Below are 20353 nucleotides of genomic sequence, written 5' to 3' on the forward strand. Positions count from 1 at the left end.
ATCCGTACAGATGCTATAAAGTCATTATAATATCGTTATACACTATCTACACTCAAAGACAAAGCTCTTGTGTAGGATCAGACCACACAGGTTAGACTTTATTCCCCATGCACATTGATGAGCCTTGGGTGCTCATGGCCAGTCTCTCCTAGCTTTACTCTTGCCCATTTTATCCTGCTTCAAATCAGAATCAGAATCAGGTTTATTGGCCAAGTGTGTTGACACACACAAGGAATTTGGTTCCAGCTGTTTGTGACTATCAAAAGTACAGACATAAATAACACTATACCATGCAAGACAATACAATACAATGCAGATGTGATAAAATAGACAGTATGAGTATTAAATATGAATACAGAATATATGACTCGGGGGGGCACGGTGGCTTAGTGGTTAGCACGTTCGCCTCACACCTCCAGGGTCGGGGTTCGATTCCCGCCTCCACCTTGTGTGTGTGGAGTTTGCATGTTCTCCCCGTGCCTCGGGGGTTTCCTCCGGGTACTCCGGTTTCCTCCCCCAGTCCAAAGACATGCATGGTAGGTTGATTGGCATCTCTGGAAAATTGTCCCTAGTGTGTGATTGCGTGAGTGAATGAGAGTGTGTGTGTGCCCTGCGATGGGTTGGCACTCCGTCCAGGGTGTATCCTGCCTTGATGCCCAATGACGCCTGAGATAGGCACAGGCTCCCCGTGACCCGAGGTAGTTCGGATAAGCGGTAGAAGATGAATGAATGAATATATGACTCATCAGTTATGTACATAAAGTGTGAGAGTGCATGGAAGTGCAAATAACAGTATCGTGCAATATTATGCTTTTTGTACAATATACAGCAGCAGTAGTGTCTGTGTGTAACAGATTGACAGTTCTGATAATGCAGTACTTATAGATATGAAGCAGGGAATAAAATTATGGTGAGTTTTTAATCAGGGTGATTGTCTGGGGAAAGAAACTGTTCCTGTGTCTGACAGTTTTGGTAAACAAAGTTCTGTAGCACCTGCCAGAAGGGAGGAGCTGAAAGAGGTTGTGTCCAGGGTGCGAATGGTCAGTAGTGATTATTCCTGCCCGGTTTCTGGTTCTTGTATGGTACAAGTCCTGGGGAGTGGGCAGGGGAGCACCAATTATTTTTTCTGCTGTTTTAAATGTGCGTTGCAGTCTGTTCCTTTCCTGTTTTTTTGCTGCTCCAAACCAGATGATGATGGGTATGCACAGGACAGATTCAAGGACTGCAGTGTAGAACAGCATCAACAGCTCCTGTGGCAGACCATACTCCCTTGATTGATGTAGAAAGTACATCCTCTGCTGGGCCTTTTTGATGATGTTGATGAGTTTATGTTGGACTCCCATTTCAGGTCTTGGGAAATGGTAGTGCCCAGAAACTTGAAGGACTCCACAGATGACACAAGGCTGTTGGATATTGTGAGGGGGAGTAGTGTTGAGGGGTCTTTCCTAAAGTCCACTCTCATCCCCACAGTTTTGAGGGTTTTTAACTCTAGACTGTTCTGACTGCACCATAGCATCAGCTGCTTCACCTCCTGTTGGTATGCAGACTCATCGCCATCTTGGACACATCGAGAACTGACTGTTCTGACTGTTACTTTGTGCCTGATGCATCTCACCTCTTGACAGGTGCTACTGTAACAAGATAATGCTATTCACCTCAATTGTGAATGGGTTTAATGATATGGCTGATCAGTGTATATCTTAGCCACTATTAGATTAATCCAAACAGGAAAGAAATGACTGAATAGGGTGAAGGCAGTTTTACAAAAGAGGTAGCATTTAAAATAACTTTGTTTATGACCATCAATTCCACTTTAAAGCACACCCTAAAGCAGAATCAGAATCAGAATCAGGTTTATTGGCCAAGTGTGTTGACACACACAAGGAATTTGGTTCCATCTGTTGGTGACTCTCAAAGGTACAGACATAAATAACACTATACATGTAGATTGGACTATACAAGACAAAAACAGACAACACAAAACAGACAATGTGAGACAATATAGACAGTACAAGTATTAAATAGGAATACAGAGTATATGACAGATCAGTAATATACATACATTGTGAGAGTGCATGTTAGTGTAAATAACAGTAATGTGTGTCAGGTATGATAAAGAGTTTACTTTAGAACTTTAAAAAAAAATCACAGTAGTGATATTTCCTGCCCGGTTTCTGGTTCTTGTATTGTGGTGAGTGGGCAGGGGAGCATCAATTATTTTTTTTTTTGCTGTTTTACCTGTGTGTTGCATAACACACAGTTGCATAACTAATGTGTGAATAACAGGTACCTTTCTTTTAATGTCTATTATTTTTCTCCAGTCCATAGCTTCACGCCTGACAAATGGCCACCCCAACTGATACTTCAGTTGGAATGTCCCACCCTGGACCCTCCCCTGGTGCAGGCCTTTCCCCTGGGCCCATTTTAGGCCCCAGTCCTGGACCAGGCCCCTCTCCAGGCTCTGTCCACAGTGTGATGGGCCCAAGCCCAGGACCTCCCAGTGTACCTCACAGCATGCAGAGCCAGGGGTCAGGAGACTATTCTCAGGAGGGCATGCATCCAATGCACAAGGTAGGCAGATTACACAGGTGAGTTTTAACATTAAATTTTGAATAGTCATAAGAAGAAAATCTATATTGGTTCTCTTTCCCAACACCTTTCAGCCCATGGAAGGAATGCATGAGAAGGGAATGGGAGACGAAATGCACTATGGGCAGATCAAAGGTGTTGGGATGAGATCCCTGCACAGTGGCATGGGCCCACCACAGAGTCCAATGGATCAGCACAGCCAAGGTTTGTTTTAGTGGCAATATACAGTCACCAGCATCATTAAATGGAATTCTGTAACCACTGTTTGTTATTGCATTGTCATTGTCTCTGGACAAGGAATGGTGCGAAAAACATCTGTCTGTGAAAATGCCTCGTTAATGAGAAAGGTCAGAGAAGAATGGTCAGATCTGATCTGGTTTAGTTTGACAGGAATGCTGCACTAATGCCAAAGACCACTCTTTGCAGCTGTGGTGAACAGAACAGCATCATGTTAAGTGATGCTACACTAGACACCGGCTCATCTAAAGTAACCTCTTAATCTCCTGGAAAATGTTGGCATGTCCAGACTTTCCTCACCCTTGTAAATACAAATTAGGCACTTCCCTATTAGCTTATTTGAAATTTATCAAGAATTTTTTTTGACCCTACATGAATAAACATTGTTCAGGTTCAAATGATGTGCCTAGATCTTTGAGGAAGTGTTATATTAATTTATCATCTGCATCATTCCTTTTGTGATAGGAGCAAAAATGATGAATAATCGGTTTAATTGAGTTTTAAGTTGTTTTTAATATTTATGTGTCACTGTAGCCTGTCAGTGGAAATCAATAATTAGGACAAAGACGTAGAACTCACACACACCATTGCTGCCCCAGACATTGATCTAGCCAACATTGATAGATCTGCAGAAATTACCTCAACACCAACATATGCAGCTTGATTGTTAATTGGGAACATATCATATTGTCTTTGATCACTGTTCTCTTAATATTCTACTAATAAATAAGTAATTTAATTAAATAAGTCATTTAATTACAATTGCATCAAGTAACTTTGCAAACAATCTGCTTATTACATGGCGAGAGTGTGACGTTTATATAAAGCATTACTGAGACAAGGTTCTGTCTTGCAACACACAAACAGGGTTTATATCACACCCTTTAATTTTTTTTTCAATTAGCAAAGAAGGTCATTGTTTAGAATTTAAGAAGCATACAATTTATTTAGCATAAATTCTGATGTATTTGTGCTCTTTTTGGTATATTTGACCTCACATCCCTGTCCTTCAAGGAAAGTATACCTTGGTCTCCAGCTTTCAAACATAAAATCTACATTTCTAAAAGTCTTTCATCGCTTAGGGCATTTTTGAGTAATTTATTTAGTTAATCAGCAGATATTTTGTATCTAATAATCAGACAAACTTACGGACATAAAGAAGCATTTTTTTATATCCACTTAGCTCTGATCTACTGTGGATAAAAATAAGAAGAACAAGTGTAGTCTCAGGAAACATCCTTGAGCACTCTCTTCACTATTAACAATAATACAAGTAGTAATAGAACTAATATTGAAGTTGATTTGATCTTAACAAGACAATCAAATTGTTCTAAAGGAGAATTTCTTTGTAAATACACCACTTGTTTATTTCTAGGATACATATCACCTCACCCTTCCCCAATGGGCTCCGTACCTGAGCATGTATCCAGCCCCATGTCTGGAGGGGGTCCTACACCACCACAGATGTCTCAGGCTCAACCAGGCCCCATGATGCCGATGGAGCCTCAGGCAATGGGGCAGCAGGGTCGTAGCCACTCAACCTTCAGCCCCGTTCAATTGCAGCAGCTCCGCGCTCAGATTCTGGCTTACAAGATCTTGGGCCGGGGACAGCCCCTGCCTGATAACCTGCAACTGGCTGTGCAGGGTAAGAGGGGCCTTCCCACAATGCAGCAGCAGCCTGTTAACACTGGACCTTACAACAGGACTCCAGGTGTGTACTGGGATTAGTAGTACTGAGGTGTAGTAATACTTGTGAGTTGTAGATGTGTATATAAATATATATATATGAAGTAGTAATACATGTTTTAGGAATTACAGTCAACAATTTCTCTCAACCTTTCTCTATCATCTGACAAATTAAATGACCTTCATAACAAATCAAATGATTTTTTTTTTAAAAAAATTACACCATTTACTGTATATTCCAATCAACATAAACGTAGCATCTTAAACTAAATGGAACTCCTATGTTTTATGTTTGTGTTGCATAGTGACAGCATTATGTTTTCAGTTTGTCTGTTTGTGTGTCTCTCTGTCTGTCTGTCTTGTTACCTCAGTGTTTCAAGGTGGAGTGGTTGAATGTTTGTATGATTTATTAGGGCCTGAGCACTGAATGGTGCGAAGCCCTATTGTTTTTGCTCGGGAGTATTATTTATTTATTTATTTTTTAAATTTTTTATTTTTTTAGGGCCCGAGCACCGAATGGTGTGAAGCCCTATTGTTTTTGCTCGGGAGTTTTATTTATTTATTTATTTATTTATTTATTTATTTAGGGCCCGAGCACCGAATGGTGCGAAGCCCTATTGTTTTTGCTCAGGAGTATTATTTATTTATTTATTTTTTTTTTTTTTTTTAGGGCCCGAGCACCGAATGGTGCGAAGCCCTATTGTTTTTGCTCAGGAGTATTTTTTTATTTTTTTATTTATTTTTTTTTTTTTTAGGGCCTGAGCACCGAATGGTGCGAAGCCCTATTGTTTTTCCTCGGGAGTATTTAGGGCCTGAGCACCGAATGGTGCGAAGCCCTGGTTTTTTTTTTTTTTTTTTTTTTTTCCCCCCACATTGGCCAATTGGGGTCCCTTAACATGCTCGGAAACTCTTGAAATTTGGCACACACGTCAGAGTCGTGCGACGCCAGGCTCGGGCAAAGGCTGGAATACGGGCGTGGCAGGGGGGCTCTGTAGCGCCCCCTGTAATGCAAAAACAAACATTGGTGCACAGATCGGGCAATTATGTACATGTACGAGAGTTGGTATGCATATAGATCTCATCGACCTGAACAACTTTCGCGCTCTAAACTATGAGCTCCGCCCAACAGGAAGTCAAACAGGATTGTTTTATAAGTGCATGCGGTGAACTTTTAAATACTCCTCCTAGGACATTCATGCGATTGACACCAAAAGTGGTCAACATGATGCTGAGACATTGCACTTGCTAAATTGCGAAGGGATTTTTGATATCTCGAACGGTGCTGCCATGGCGAGGCGACTAAGTTATGGCGAATTCAGAGAAACAGGAAGTGTCTAATATCTAAAGCAAAACAGGTCTTATTGGGATGACACTCGGTGTGTATGTTCGGCCAAGGATTCTGATCACATTGATGTGCTTATTGTGAGTCCCGGGTATAGCGCCACCAACAGGCCCCAGGAAGTGTGTCAGTCACAAAGGTGGATTTTTTGACAGCTGCATGCGGTAAACTTTAAATACTGCTCCTAGGGGATTCATGCAATTGAGACCAGACTTGGCCACCATGACGCAGAGATATTGGAGATGCCATGGCATCATGTCAAAGTTTACTTTTATTTCAGGCATATTTAAGGCTTTTGGCGTGCTTAGATTAACTTGAAATTTGACACATACATCACATTTGTTGGCTGTTAAGTGTGGACAAAAAGGTCAGACAAAGGTGTGTCTCTTAAGTGGCTCACTAGCGCCCCCGTTTGTCTAAAATGTGGGGTTTCATTTACCTACAGTCCCCAAATGGGTCAGTAACCACATAAAATAGTCCACTGATGTTGTTTACCCACTTGATGCACTTGCCCACCGTGCATTGTTTTCTGGAAGGCACCGTATAGCGATAAAAAAACCGTGCGAGGGCCCGTCGTCGCTGCTTGCAGCTATATTTTGGAATTGAAATTCTAACCAGTCTAATGTCCTCAAAAGGCTGTATATTATAAGCCTATTTTTGGCATCCAAATTACTAACATGAAATCCTAGAATTGGTTGAAGAGGCATTATGTTGACTTGTTTTAGAAGTACGTGTACTGTATTCTGGGCAAGCTCGAAGCCTCTCTGTATTGATTAGGATGATCTAATCAAATTAATTGCGGTGTAAGATGCATATAAAATGAGTGTTCTGCAGATTAATTGTATTATATTGGATTCATTGTGCTGTATAAATCCAACCATGCTCCATTAACTATCCATCACATTAGTTAGAGATTTTTGAGAAATGTTTGCGTAATATTTATTTATTTTTTTATTTACTACAGTAACCTTTAAGCCCACTGTCTAGGTGGTACTATTGGGTATTTTGCTTTTCCATATTTGGTTGTGTTGTGTTCACAGGTATGCCTGTACCCCACGGAAGCCCTGCATCAGGCCCAAGTTCCACTGCAGGCATGCAGACACATGCTCCAAGTACCGGGCCAAAACCCTGGGCAGAAGGTAAATCTGAGAGTCTTAAACACACTTCCATTGAACTGAGACTTTCCCCTCGCGCTGGAATTCTCTTTGTTTTCTGCTGTTGTCTTAGAAGGTGCCAAGCCTGATATTGTTTTCAACAACCCTTGTTACAAAATATATGCAGTGCTTTTAACCTGCTTCCTATGTCTTTGCAATAGTGTTAAGAAAGTTGTAATATCTGAACAAACCTCTGACCAGTCCCCTAAATAGCTTGAAAGGTTTCAGTGCCAGTCAAATGAGTAATTACCAACACTTAATTCAGATCCAGGTCTTGTTATCTCCACTGATCCCCAAAGTGATCTTAGTACCAATCACTAACAGGGACACACACTTAGTTTCTTATTTGGTGACAATTACACAATGAACAAACAGCTTGAGCCACAGTGATGCAAACTACAAGGAAATCTGTACAAATCTTAACCTAGATCAGGGGCCATCAACTGGTGAATCTGAGTCTGGATAAAAACTCTGCAAATATTTCAGAAAACCAAACTGTGTTCTTCAAAAAGAACACCACAAAATCGTCTGCTAAACATTGTAGTTGTCGGAGCAGCAGCACTGGTCAAACTCTTAAAGACACGCAGACGGGGGACGCGAGCAGGTGCGCTCATGAAGCTCACACAGCGCGGATTTAGAATGATGCTGCTTAGCATCCACCTGGTGAACCTCCTCTCTCTACACAACAAAAAACGGACAAACTCCTTCTGCTCTCCCGGATAAATAAGGACTTTTCACACTCTGCTGCACTGGGTTTCACGGAAACCTGGCTTAACAATGCCACGCCAGACAATGTGCTACATCTGCTAAACTTTCAGCTATTCAGAGCAGACCGTGGTGCGGAATCAGCGAGAAAATTGCGGGGCTTCAGGACATGCTTCTACATCAATGGAGGATGATGTACAGATATAACAGTGTTTGAGTACTTTGAAGAGTTTGAGTTTTTAGATTTCACCGCAAGGGCATGTGAGCCTGGCTTCACGAAAACTCGCTGATCAGATTACAGGGACAGAACAACAACACCCGGACTCTGTTATAATAATTCTTGGGGACTTTAATAAAACAAATCTCTCACGTGAACTGCCAAAATACAGACAGCACGTTACATGTACCACCAGAGACAGTAATATACTGGACCATTGTTACACCACAATACAGAATGCATATGGCTCAGCCCCACGGGCAGCTTTGGGTCTTTCTGTTCACTGCCTGGTTCACCTTATACCAACCTACAGGAAAAAACTTAGATCTGTTAAACCTGTAGTGAAGACTGTAATGCGATGGAGCAACATAACAGCAGGTTTTAAAAGCCTGTTTTGACCTCACTGATTGGAGTGTTTTTGAAGCTGCTGCCAATGATCTGGACGAGCTCGCTGAGACTGTAACTTCATATATCATTTTCTGTGAGGACATATGCATCCCTACCAGAAGTCATCTAACATTCAACAATGATAAGCCATGGTTTACAGCAAAACTCAGACATCTTCATCAGGCCAAAGAGGATGCCTACAGAAATGGATATAGGGCCTTGAATAAGAAGAGCTATGCTAAAAGGTTGGCGGTTCAGTTCACCCCTAACGACTTAGCTTTAGTCTGGAAAGGTTTGAAATCCATCAACTACAAGACACCATATGGGGCACTGTGGTGAATCAACAACTTGCTGAAGATCTGAATGAGTTTTGTTGTAGATTCAAAACCCCCACACTTATACTGATCATCTCTTTACACAACCTTTAACACCTCCAGTAACCTCTCTCCCCCCTCCTGCGCTCCAGATCAGTGAAGATGATGTGTGTCAGGTCTTCAGAAAGAACAAAAGAAGAAAGGCACCAGGCCCAGATGGTGTAACACCAACCTGTCTGCAAACCTGTGCTGACCAGCTGGACCCCATCTTCACACAGATCTTCAACAGATCACTGGAGCTGTGTGAAGCTCCTGTCTGCTTCAAATATTCAACCATCATCCCCGTCCCGAAGAAACCCAAGATAAGAGGTCTTAATGACTACAGACCTGTGGCGCTGACGTCTGTCATCATAAAGTCGTTCGAAAATTTGGTTCTGGTCCTTACTGGACCCCCTGCAGTTTGTTTATAGAGCAAACAGGTACATGAATGATGCAGTAAACTTGCATTACATCCTGCAACACCTTGATAAATCAGGGACATTTGCCAGGATCTTGTTTGTAGATTTCAGTTCGGCCTTCAACACCATCATTCCAACACTCCTCCAGAACAATCTAATCTGTTCCTAACTCTATCTGTCAGTGAATCACCAGCATTCTGACAGGTAGGCAGCAGCTAGTGAGACTGAGGAAATTCATGTAAAACAGCCGCTCTAACAACACTGGCGCCCCTCAAGGTTGTGTTCTCTCCTCACTGCTTTCCTCCCTGTACACCAGTGACTGCACCTCTAATGACCCCTCTGCCAAGCTCCAAAGTTTGCAGAGGACACTACAGCCATCTGCCTCATCGAAAATAAATTGAAATAAAAATGTAAGTCACTCTGGATAAGTGTGTTTGCTATATCCCAGAAATGTAAATGATTGTGGACTTCAGGTGCTGCTGAAACGGTTCTACTCAGCTGTAATCGAGTCTGTTCTGTGCACTTCAATAACTGTGTTTTGGCTCAGCAACAAAATCAGAGATCAGAAGACTACATTGAATGGTTCAGCCTGCTGAAATGATTATTGGCGCTCCCCTGCCCACCTTCCAAGAACTGCATATATCAAGAATAAGGAAGGAAGGAATAAGGACTCAAAAAAATCACTCTGGATCCCTCATATCAAAGTCATCCACTTTTACCATCTGGCTAGCGATATACAGAGCCCCAAATACCAGCACAACCAGGCACAAGAACCGTTTCTTCCCCTAGGCAATCTACCCCATGAACAGATAAATGTTCCCAACATTATGCAATAACAATGTGCAATAACTTTACATTTAATTATTACCATCTCCATCCTAGTACATCCCTACATCTTATTCTATTCCATTCAACCATCTGTAGCACAACTGTACATACAATTGATTTATTTTTCAATTTATTTTTTCATTTTTTACATTATTTTTTTGGTAATCTCATTGTTGTCTCTGTGTACTGGAAGCATATGACAAACAAATTCCTTGTATGCAAGCATACTTAGCAATAAAACTCTCTGATTCTGATTTATTTATTTATGTGGGATCTTCAAAGCAAAGGATCCTCAGATCCGTGCCTAATCCTGTCTTAGAGGCGTTTTTTGTAACAGCTTCCTCCCTGATTTTAGGTCAAGGCGCTGAAGCCTGTAGCAGCTCCCAGAAGCTCCCTGTGCCAGCCCCTAGTGGCAGACCCTCTCCTGTTCCTCCTCAGGCTCCCACAGCCACCCAGGCCATGCCCAGTACATCTCTCACACCACAGTCCCAATCTCAACCCCAGGCCCAGCAGCCCCAGCAGCAACAAGGCCCTGGACAGACCTCGCTAATTATCCAGCTGCAGCAGAAGCAGAACCGCATCACACCCATTCAAAAGCCGCAGGGCCTGGACCCAGTGGAGCTTCTACAAGAGCGAGAGTACAGGTACAAAATAAAAAGTTGTAAAAACTTGTTTTTTTTTTTACATCTAATTCTCCAATCAATAAAAAGCAAAACTTTACGTTGCAGTTCAGCCTTTTAAAGTGACACTGCCTGTGACTCTCATAACCATCATTATTCCGCTGGATCCTGGAGTGTCTCCATGAATGAGAAAAAATATCATTTGTTTATGGATCATTAGAGTAAACATACTTTGCCATTGTGTAAGTTAAAATAATTTTATGCCCGATGACAAAACGATGATAAACTCGCCAAGCTGCTTTCTACGTCAGGTTAAAAAGGAGCACTTATTAAAGTGCTGTCAATTGTAAAACCTCAGCGAGCTTTTAATTTCACTAGTACAACAGGCATTCGGCTCGGATTCTAACAAAATGTCGAGCAAATTGACCACACTACCCTTAATTTCAGCAGCAGCAGCATATTTCTGTTGTCAAGCCAGTGATTGTATTATCCAGTGGATTGTGATGCAGAAGGTGTATGATTGCAGGTGTTGACAACAAGAAAAGGAGGCCCATGGCCTATCTGTGTAAGTCGCATTAGTATAAAAGGAGGGGTCGACATAGCCATTCTGCTACTTTTCTGTTTTTCTTCAACAAACCTGTCTGACAGATCAAGTACATGCAAATGTTGTCTTTTTCTGTATTTATCCTGTAAAGCAGCTGGCCCTTACCAGACAAGCAGTCAAATCAAAAGTCAAATTATGTGATATTTTCTGTATGTCAGACATTACTTTTTAAAATTACTTTTTTTTCCCCATTTAGTCTTCATACTAAAGACAGTTTGACATATTTTGGCAGGGTTCTCAGGGCTCCCACAAATACAATTTTTGAAATGGGAATAAAGGAGACATTTTTTTTGAGCATTTCACTGAAGTGTAGCATTCAATGTCACCAACAAAATCTCTCTCTCTCTCTCACACACACACACACACACACAGTAGTATGACCTAATATGACCTAATGATTAAAATTACCTAAAATCACTGTCTGAGAGGCAGTGAAAGCTGAATGCATTGTAATATATTGTTTGTTTTGCACATTACATTACAAAGCCTTAAACTTTATATTTCTTTCTTAAAAGGCTGCAGGCCAGGATTGCCCACAGAATTCAAGAGCTGGAAAATTTGCCTGGTTCTTTGCCTCCTGACCTGAGAACTAAAGCAACAGTCGAGCTGAAGGCCTTAAGGCTTCTTAATTTTCAACGTCAGGTAAAGGATATTTGAAAAGCGTACAAAAGGAACCTCTATGATATCATTAGGAATGCTTAACCGATTGTGTCCAATTAAATGGTGATAATTATGTATTCCTAATTGTACAAACATAGAAAATTGAAAATGAAAGATGAACCGAGTACCAGCCATAAGCACCGATGGATTGAGGGGTCTGGAACACACACATTTGTAGTATGAAAATTTGCTTAATATGCATCCATAATATCATTGCTCTTGTGTATGTATTTATATTTGTTTAAATCTTAATACAAAACAAAATTTATTTGAACTGATGTTTTGCTGGGGTTGATAAACCCGAAAATGTTTGTATTTTTACCAGAGATGAAATATGATTGGTGCATGGGAATCTACAATAAAACAAGCTAAATCACCTTATTGGTTAAGATGTTGCCAGAAATTCCTACATGAACATGTGCAGATAAATTTAAATCTGTGTTTGCAAGGTCATCTTGTCAGTCCTATATGGTATCTGCCATCTATTTGAATGAGGTTTCATTCACCTTTACAGTATACAGGAACCTGGTCTCAGACTGACATTAACTGCCTAGTGCGTTGCCAAGATAGGTAGATAATGGACAAATGCTTATACTCTTAGACATACTCCTGTGTAGGGTCGTATATATTCCCTGTATGCTGGTAATGTTTAGGGCAAACTTTGGCTTTGCCAGAGATGTTCTATTTCTTTCACATATAAACACAAATAAAAACTGAACCAAAAATAAATGGAGAAGTAGTCTTTGTCACATATACATTACAGCACAGTGAAAGAAAGTTGAGGTCAGGGCACAGGGTCGATCATGGTGCAGCACCCCTGAAGTAAAGAGCGCTAAAGGCCGTGCTCCATGGTAGCAGCTTGGCAGTGCTGAGGGTTGAATCCTTGAGCTTTTTGATCAGTAACACAGAGCTCTAACCGATTGAGCCACCACTAGCCTATATATTGTTATATAGTGTGAAGAGAAGAAAATAGAGTGCGAGAGCTTGGTGGTATCTCTAACCTTAATTTTTGGTACAACTATGGTAGATTGTTTTGTCTATCTGGAGACAGTAGTATCAAATAACTTGTTTATTTGCTTGTACATAAATGTTCACACCTTTCCCTGTCTCTAACTGCTGTGTACCAGTGACTGTAACAAACACCCCAGTCCAGCTTATGAAGTGCTCCAGGATGTTCATTAGGGGGAGCTCTTACTTCATGTAAACACTTCCAGTTGTAAACCATCCTATACTGGGTCTCTACCAGGTCTGCAGAACAAAATGATCACAAAATTAGATCACTTGGGCCACTTTGTTAACCTTTGAATTGGGTTTTGATCTGACCTGAAATTTACACGGATGCCAAGCATATTATTAACCTTGACTATATGATTAACCTATTAACCAGTACTACCCTCATGTATTCCCTCAGCTGCGGCAGGACGTTGTGGCTTGTATGCGCAAAGATACCACATTGGAGACGGCGTTGAATTCCAAGGCCTACAAGCGCAGTAAGAGGCAGACACTTAGGGAGGCACGCATGACAGAGAAGCTGGAAAAGCAGCAGAAAATTGAACAGGAGAGAAAACGCCGCCAGAAACATCAGGTACCGTAGTAGGTCTTCTCACATTGATCTTACAGTGCATGAATCTCAACCTGCATGTTCTCTTCACTGTACTTACATTTATACGTAACAGACTTTTTCTTTTTTTCGATGAAAAGTATAGTTGAGTTGAGCCACAACTGTGACATTGCCACAATACATGTCACTTTATTACTCCATGCTATTTCTTTTACATTTTTTCTTAAATGATTGCAACAATTTTATTAATACACCCAGGATACGTTTTAAGTAAATAATATTAGTAATTTAGTAAAAAACAATTGTAATTAAGAGAAATAGCTTAATGAATTGATCATAATATTGTAATATAAACATGAGATTAAAAAAAAAATGATGTGTAAGTAAAGCTTCGTTTAGAATTAAGTTTACATTCTTTGAAGCAACATCTTTTGTGATGCACATAATGATCATACATGTACCTGTTTATTTTCAGGAATACCTTAACAGCATCCTCCAGCATGCTAAAGACTTCAAGGAGTATCACCGTTCAATCTCGGCAAAGATTCAGAAGTTGTCCAAGGCTGTGGCCACATGGCATGCCAACACAGAGAGGGAGCAGAAGAAGGAGACCGAAAGAATTGAGAAAGAGAGAATGAGAAGGCTGATGGTTTGTTATAATTATAATCATAATGCAGACCCATATATCCAGGAACATCTGAAGAACATCCATGCAACATTTGTCTGTTCTCTTTAGGCAGAGGATGAAGAGGGCTACAGAAAGCTGATTGACCAGAAGAAGGACAAGCGTCTAGCTTACCTGCTCCAGCAAACCGATGAGTATGTGGCCAACCTCACCACCCTGGTCTATGAACACAAGGCTGCCCAGGCTGCCAAGGAAAAAAAGAAGAGGAAGAAGAAGAAGAAGGTGGATGATCACACAGATTAGCATTTATAACTGACACACTTATTTAAATGGAAATGCTGAAATATATACAGCATATACAAACATATATACATCTGATTTATATATGCTATAGTTATAACATTAAAAGGTGATTCCCAAAATACACACCAGAATAAGGGTGCTATGTGTAAACCTGCCAAATTAACCTTAAACAATCATGGTCTCTGGGCAACTATGAATCAACAACTAAGACAGACACAAAATCTGCTTGACTAGGCTAGTGATTTGTCCCCCCCCAATCCCCGTAACATAGATAATGGCATTGCAAAAATGGCCACTGCAGGGTTGTAAGTCATTTAACATCATTATTGTGCACTTTCATCACTTTGAAAATGCAAATTTGAAAGCAGATGCTGTAATATATTTACAGTCCTGATGGAGTCTAGAGCTGATGAAAGATGTTGTTTCTTTGTTACTCATTTAAATGTACTTTTCTCCTGTGACTGAAACTTTTAGAAGGAAGATGGAGATACCGAAGGGCTTGGAGCAATCGGACCTGATGGGGAGGTGAGTGAAATCCATACAGAGACAGGCTGCTAATCTATTCTACGGCAGCAGTTATCAGCATTAAGCAGTCAGGTATACCAATGCTGTTGTTTATTAATTCACACAGCCCATTGATGAGAGCAGTCAGATGAGTGAACTCCCAGTCAAAGTCATTCAGACAGAGACGGGGAAGGTGCTACAGGGCACCGATGCTCCCAAGTCTAGCCAACTGGAGGCCTGGCTTGAGATGAATCCTGGGTAAGATTGTCTTTTTTCCATAATTGTTTCTTTGTTTTATGTGTGTTTTTGATTTTTTTAACATAACCTAGAATTCAGTGCGATTCAGAAAATTTTACATTTGCACTATACATTTTTTTATTATATATTAGTTTTTGTGTTTGCTTTTGACTTATATCTTCTAGCCAGTTTGTGTCAGCCTTTGTTATTGCACAGAACACAAAACATTTAAACTGCATAACGTAAAAAAGACAGCAGTTATTTCTTAATATAAACAAAGAAGGTTTTGAGTACACAGATCCAAGCACTTATGTATCATGTATACCCTTCTTAACGTAGCTATGAAGTGGCACCGAGGTCAGACAGTGAAGAGAGCGGTTCTGAGTTTGAAGAGGAGGTGAGTATTCTCAATATTCTTCTTAGCCTTAATGTTCAAATTTGCAAGTGAGTCATACACGTAAACACACACAATTTTATATATATATATATATATATATATATATATATATATATATATATATATATATATATATATATATATATATATATATATATATATATATATATATATATATATATATATATATATATATATATATACACACACACACACACACACACACACAAACACAACTGTTCTGATCTTTTTTTATTGAGCCAATAAGATGCTCTGCATTTATTTCTTTGTCTGACATCTTAGGATGAAGAAGAAATGGTCTCTCGGGCAGAAACAGAGGAAAAGAAAACTTTTGATCCCAATAGCGATGAGGTGTCTGAAGGAGCAGCAAAACACATCATAGAGTATGTACCAACATTTAAAAAAAAAAAAAAAAAAAAAATAGTCTCTGCTGATTTTATTTTTTACCTGCTTTGATATCTGTTTGTTTGTTGTTCTGTTATACTCACTGGATTACAATGATTTGTTGTTGAGATATGCACAGTATAGGCAGAGCTGTAAGCCAATTTCATCAGTTAAATAGGACGCGAGGCCACATGTCTTATTTGGTTTTTGTAGGTCGGCCAAGCAAGATGTGGACGATGAGTATAGTGTTCAGGCTGGACAGCCCAGCTTGCAGTCTTACTATGGAGTAGCCCATGCTGTCATTGAGAAGGTGGAGAAGCAGTCATCCTTACTGATCAACGGCACACTCAAGCAATACCAGGTGCATTGCATGCAGAGCATTTTATCTTAAAAACTAGCTAAATAGACTGAATGCTGTATGATTAGAAACTTTAGTGAAATGCAAAGTTAGTATTAATTATGTACGTTATGATTAAACCATTAAATTGTTTAAATGTCACAAAATGGGGTATAATATACAGACCCAAAAGCAGGGATAACATAACAAGGGGATTTATTAGGAAAAAAACACAAAGGGGGAGGAAAAAAAAAAAAAAAGAGAGACAGGGTAACACCATCACAAGGACTCAGAGAAAATCAGACAAGACCACAGGATAAAATACGGGAGGAAATCATAGAAAACACAAAGAACAGAGGTGCGAACGGATTAAGGATAGGGCAGGGCAAACACAGGAGACACACAAAACAAAAAACACATGGCACAAGATACAAAAACTGCCATGATGTCCCCCTAGTGTCCAGGTAGGGAATAGTCCCAGCCATTCCAGACATTGAAGAATTTACATTCTACAAATAAAAATTAAATTGTGTTAAATTTCAACTGTATGATTCAAACACGTCAAATTAATGCTTGTTAATTTTAAACCAAATCTCCATATACCAATTTTTAACATAGTTGACAGGAATCTGTATGCCAATATTACTAAGACAAATTCACTTTCACACCAGGCACAGTAAGAGCACTGTGTAAACATGAGAATAGTGTTGCATGTGCCATCATAATGAGTATTGAGGAAGAGGTAGGCAGCCCAGACTGTGATCGTGCTGCAACAATATTTAATTTACACTCGATGCAGTCATTTATACGTCAGTGTAAACAGCATACCTTTTAATTATCTCTTGTGGTCTCTTATTACAAACATATGTTCCAAGTATTCCAGTGACGTTAATTTCTTTGCACCATCACAAATTTAGAATATTTATCCACGTGATGGTGCATGCTGCTACAGTAGGCCTACAGGCTGAAATGTATGAGTTATTGTATTTGGAAGCATTTGTCTCTTTTACTGTAACCCCTTGAATGATTCTATTCACAAAAGGTCTTTTTTTTCTGCAAATTTGGCCTATAGAACCATAAAGCAATATAGAACCAGGATGTGGGAATATTATAACATGTTTTTTTTTCTATATTTGAGATACAAAAAGAAGGAACACAACCATGAAATAACCTAGACCTGTGCAGTCATGTACTTTGCTGTTGTAATTTACTATTATTCTCAGTAGGTACACAACAGATCTTTGTTATTGCCAACACCATACTGAGCTGAAATAGAAAATAAATAGACAACATGGAATCTGGTTACCCTTGAATGCCACATCCTGGTTCTATCTTATACATGATCACACCCTTGACAGCTACAGCCTGCTTTGGGATTTATCTGTAGATTTAGAGAACATTATTTTCTTTTCTTATCATCTCTTCTCTTGCTTGTTTAAGTACTTCTGTGAAAGTGTCAGACTTATAGAGGTACTAACATTTTAAACAGGCTTGGCAGAGGATGTTGTAGCGATAAATAGTTTTGATTTTAATCCACTGATTTTAGTTAACAAATGCTACTAGAGGTCATTTTAGTCATTAGTGGAGTTGAGAAAAACATGAAATCTTCGATAAACCATCCAAAAATGGTTTGTTTTTGTATTTTATATATTTCAATATCTATATTTTGATTTCTGTATTTTTAGAAATATGTTTGTATTTTCTGCATATAGCAGTTTTATAGAGATCGAGCAAGAAAAGCTAGAAATCATTTGCGAAAGTGATTTTGGCATGATCTGAAATTGATCTCCGCTTTGGAGTGGATGGAGCTAAACAGACTCAAATTTGTGTAGCTCTAATGAAGAAAATGTTGAAAGTATTTGTATATAAGCAATTAATGAAAATTACTATGTAAGGAACTGTGTATATTTTTGTGTTAAATTATAGGAGCTGTCCTGTAAATAAAATATTAGGGCTGAACAATATTAAATTAAGGATGTGTACTAACAAGCTGACAAACAATAACACTTTTGTTTGCTCTCTTGGTTAGATCCAGGGGCTGGAATGGATGGTGTCCCTGTACAACAATAACCTAAATGGCATTTTGGCAGATGAGATGGGGCTGGGGAAGACCATCCAAACCATTGCGCTCATCACATACCTAATGGAATACAAGAGACTTAATGGTCCATTTCTGATCATCGTGCCATTGTCGTAAGTAAACATGCTGACAGACAGACCACGCTTGGGTAACACAAAAAGGCACTACAAATTAGATAATAAAGGGCTTATTCAAAGGCAGTGGAATATTAAACATTAACACAGTGTTAAAGGGCAAAACAAATAACTGACAGTACATCTGTAGTAAACATTTCCACTCACCTCTTCAATTCCATGGTTTTTCAAAGCTGAAAAATCCTAAGTTATGTGCTAGAAAAATAAAGTCAATGGATTCCACAATTTCTATATGTTAAAGTTTGATAAGCACTTGCTTGTGATCAGTTTTTCACTATTTTCAATAGCAGGAGTCTTCAGTCTTATTGGCAACAATTCAACCTGGCTGCAGGCTTCCATTCCAGCCTAATAGGAGGCACACTTGATAGTTAATTGGAGACCAAGATGAACTGATTAAACAAGTGGAATCAGCTGTGGCTCCTGCCGGGTAGGAATGAAAGCCTCCGGCCAAACAAGTCCTCTGTGGATAGGATTGAAGACCCCTGATCTGTAGCAGCTTAAATGAAGTGCCAATAAATGAATGAAGCTGGCCTAGCCAGGTTTCTACAGAGTTCTCACCTCCTTCTGTTTTCTTCTAACTGGTTAAAACTGGGTTGATCTTTACTGAAAAAAGACATCTCACTTACTTTTTCCAGTTCATGTAGCCTCTTCTTGCTAGCTACAATTGCTAGCATGTTGTATAGGCACTACTTTTTAAAAATATTGACACCATCCCTAATATTTTGTTTATACACTCTATGGCCAAAAGGATGTGGCTATCTGAGCATCACACGATGATGTCTGCATTTCAAAACCATGGGCAGGACTTAGACATTAGACATGTCACTATTAAAACACTAACTCCATTTAGGGAAATCAATCTGTCCAGATAGAAACATGGTTGATTCAGAATGAGTTTCACTTGCTTTGGTGCAAATGAAAGTAACAACAGGTACACTGGAAAGGCAAAAGCAACATAACCCTAAAAAAGGGAATGGTTTTGAAAGTGGTGGCCACAGACAGTTGTGCTCTCCTTGTCATTGCTGAATGATTTTGTGTTTTGTTATGGTCCTCGTCACTACTTTTAGCATGAGGCAATACTCGCTCACTCATTTTCTACCGCTTACCCGAACTACCTCGGGTCACAAGGAGCCTGTGCCTATCTCAGGCGTCATTGGGCATCAAGGCAGGATACACCCTGGACAGAGTGCCAACCCATCGCAGGGCACACACACACACACTCTCATTCACTCACGCAATCACACACTACGGCCAATTTTCCAGAGATGCCAATCAACCTACCATGCATGTCTTTGGACCGGGGGAGGAAACCGGAGTACCCAGAGGAACACGGGGAGAACATGCAACTCCACACACACAAGGCGGAGGCGGGAATCGAACCCCCAACCCTGGCGGTGTGAGTCGAACGTGCTAACCACTAAGCCACCGTGCCCCCATGAGGCAATACCTTTATACCAAATCAGTTTGCACAGGTAGTCCAGGTTCTCCAGGATGTCTCCTAGCACAGTTTCAAGAACATGGAGGAGGTATTGGGAGACGGGTAGTTACATAAGGAGAGCTGGACAGGCCCGTAGAAGGGCAACAACCCAGCAGCAGGACCGGTATTTGATCCTTTGTGTGAGGAGGAACAGGAGGAGCCATGCAAGAGCCTTACAGAGCATGTAGGCAATTGGCGACCTATTCTCTTCACAGATGAGAGCATGTTTACAGTGAGCACATGTGACAATGTGTGAAAGAGTTTGGAGATATACACTTATCAATATACATGTACATATCAATATACACTTATCAATATACACATTTTAAAATTACATAATAATAACATTATAGCAAGTCGGTGGAGCTAAAAACATTTCCTTTGAATGTAAAGTATGTGAAGGCAAAGTATGTGAAGGTGTTAAGATGTAACTAAAATAATCTGATGATAACTTTCTTGTCAGCCATATTGGGGTGAACCAGTAATATATACTAT

The 20353-nt window shown here is 39.9% G+C and overlaps 1 protein-coding gene across 2 annotated transcripts in view; it reads left to right on the forward strand.

Moving 5' to 3' along the window:
• Positions 1 to 20353, forward strand: part of smarca2 (SWI/SNF related, matrix associated, actin dependent regulator of chromatin, subfamily a, member 2) — a 43423-nt gene that overhangs the window by 1247 nt on the left and 21823 nt on the right. The window contains exons 1-16 of one of the 2 annotated variants that reach the window (XM_060884134.1): positions 1423 to 1625; positions 2322 to 2571; positions 2664 to 2793; positions 4202 to 4537; positions 6892 to 6990; positions 10270 to 10558; positions 11654 to 11780; positions 13210 to 13383; positions 13835 to 14008; positions 14096 to 14266; positions 14762 to 14812; positions 14919 to 15049; positions 15368 to 15425; positions 15729 to 15829; positions 16044 to 16191; positions 18197 to 18360. In XM_060884134.1, coding sequence (XP_060740117.1) covers positions 2344 to 2571; positions 2664 to 2793; positions 4202 to 4537; positions 6892 to 6990; positions 10270 to 10558; positions 11654 to 11780; positions 13210 to 13383; positions 13835 to 14008; positions 14096 to 14266; positions 14762 to 14812; positions 14919 to 15049; positions 15368 to 15425; positions 15729 to 15829; positions 16044 to 16191; positions 18197 to 18360 — 2381 coding nt within the window. In that variant the 5' untranslated portion in view covers positions 1423 to 1625; positions 2322 to 2343. Of the gene's footprint in view, positions 1 to 1422; positions 1626 to 2321; positions 2572 to 2663; positions 2794 to 4201; positions 4538 to 6891; positions 6991 to 10269; positions 10559 to 11653; positions 11781 to 13209; positions 13384 to 13834; positions 14009 to 14095; positions 14267 to 14761; positions 14813 to 14918; positions 15050 to 15367; positions 15426 to 15728; positions 15830 to 16043; positions 16192 to 18196; positions 18361 to 20353 lie in introns of those variants that run through there. The other variant, XM_060884135.1, reaches the window with a different exon arrangement.

This window comes from Tachysurus vachellii, chromosome 12 (assembly GCF_030014155.1).
Source record: "Tachysurus vachellii isolate PV-2020 chromosome 12, HZAU_Pvac_v1, whole genome shotgun sequence".
In the NCBI taxonomy this organism is placed as follows: Eukaryota; Metazoa; Chordata; class Actinopteri; order Siluriformes; family Bagridae; genus Tachysurus; species Tachysurus vachellii.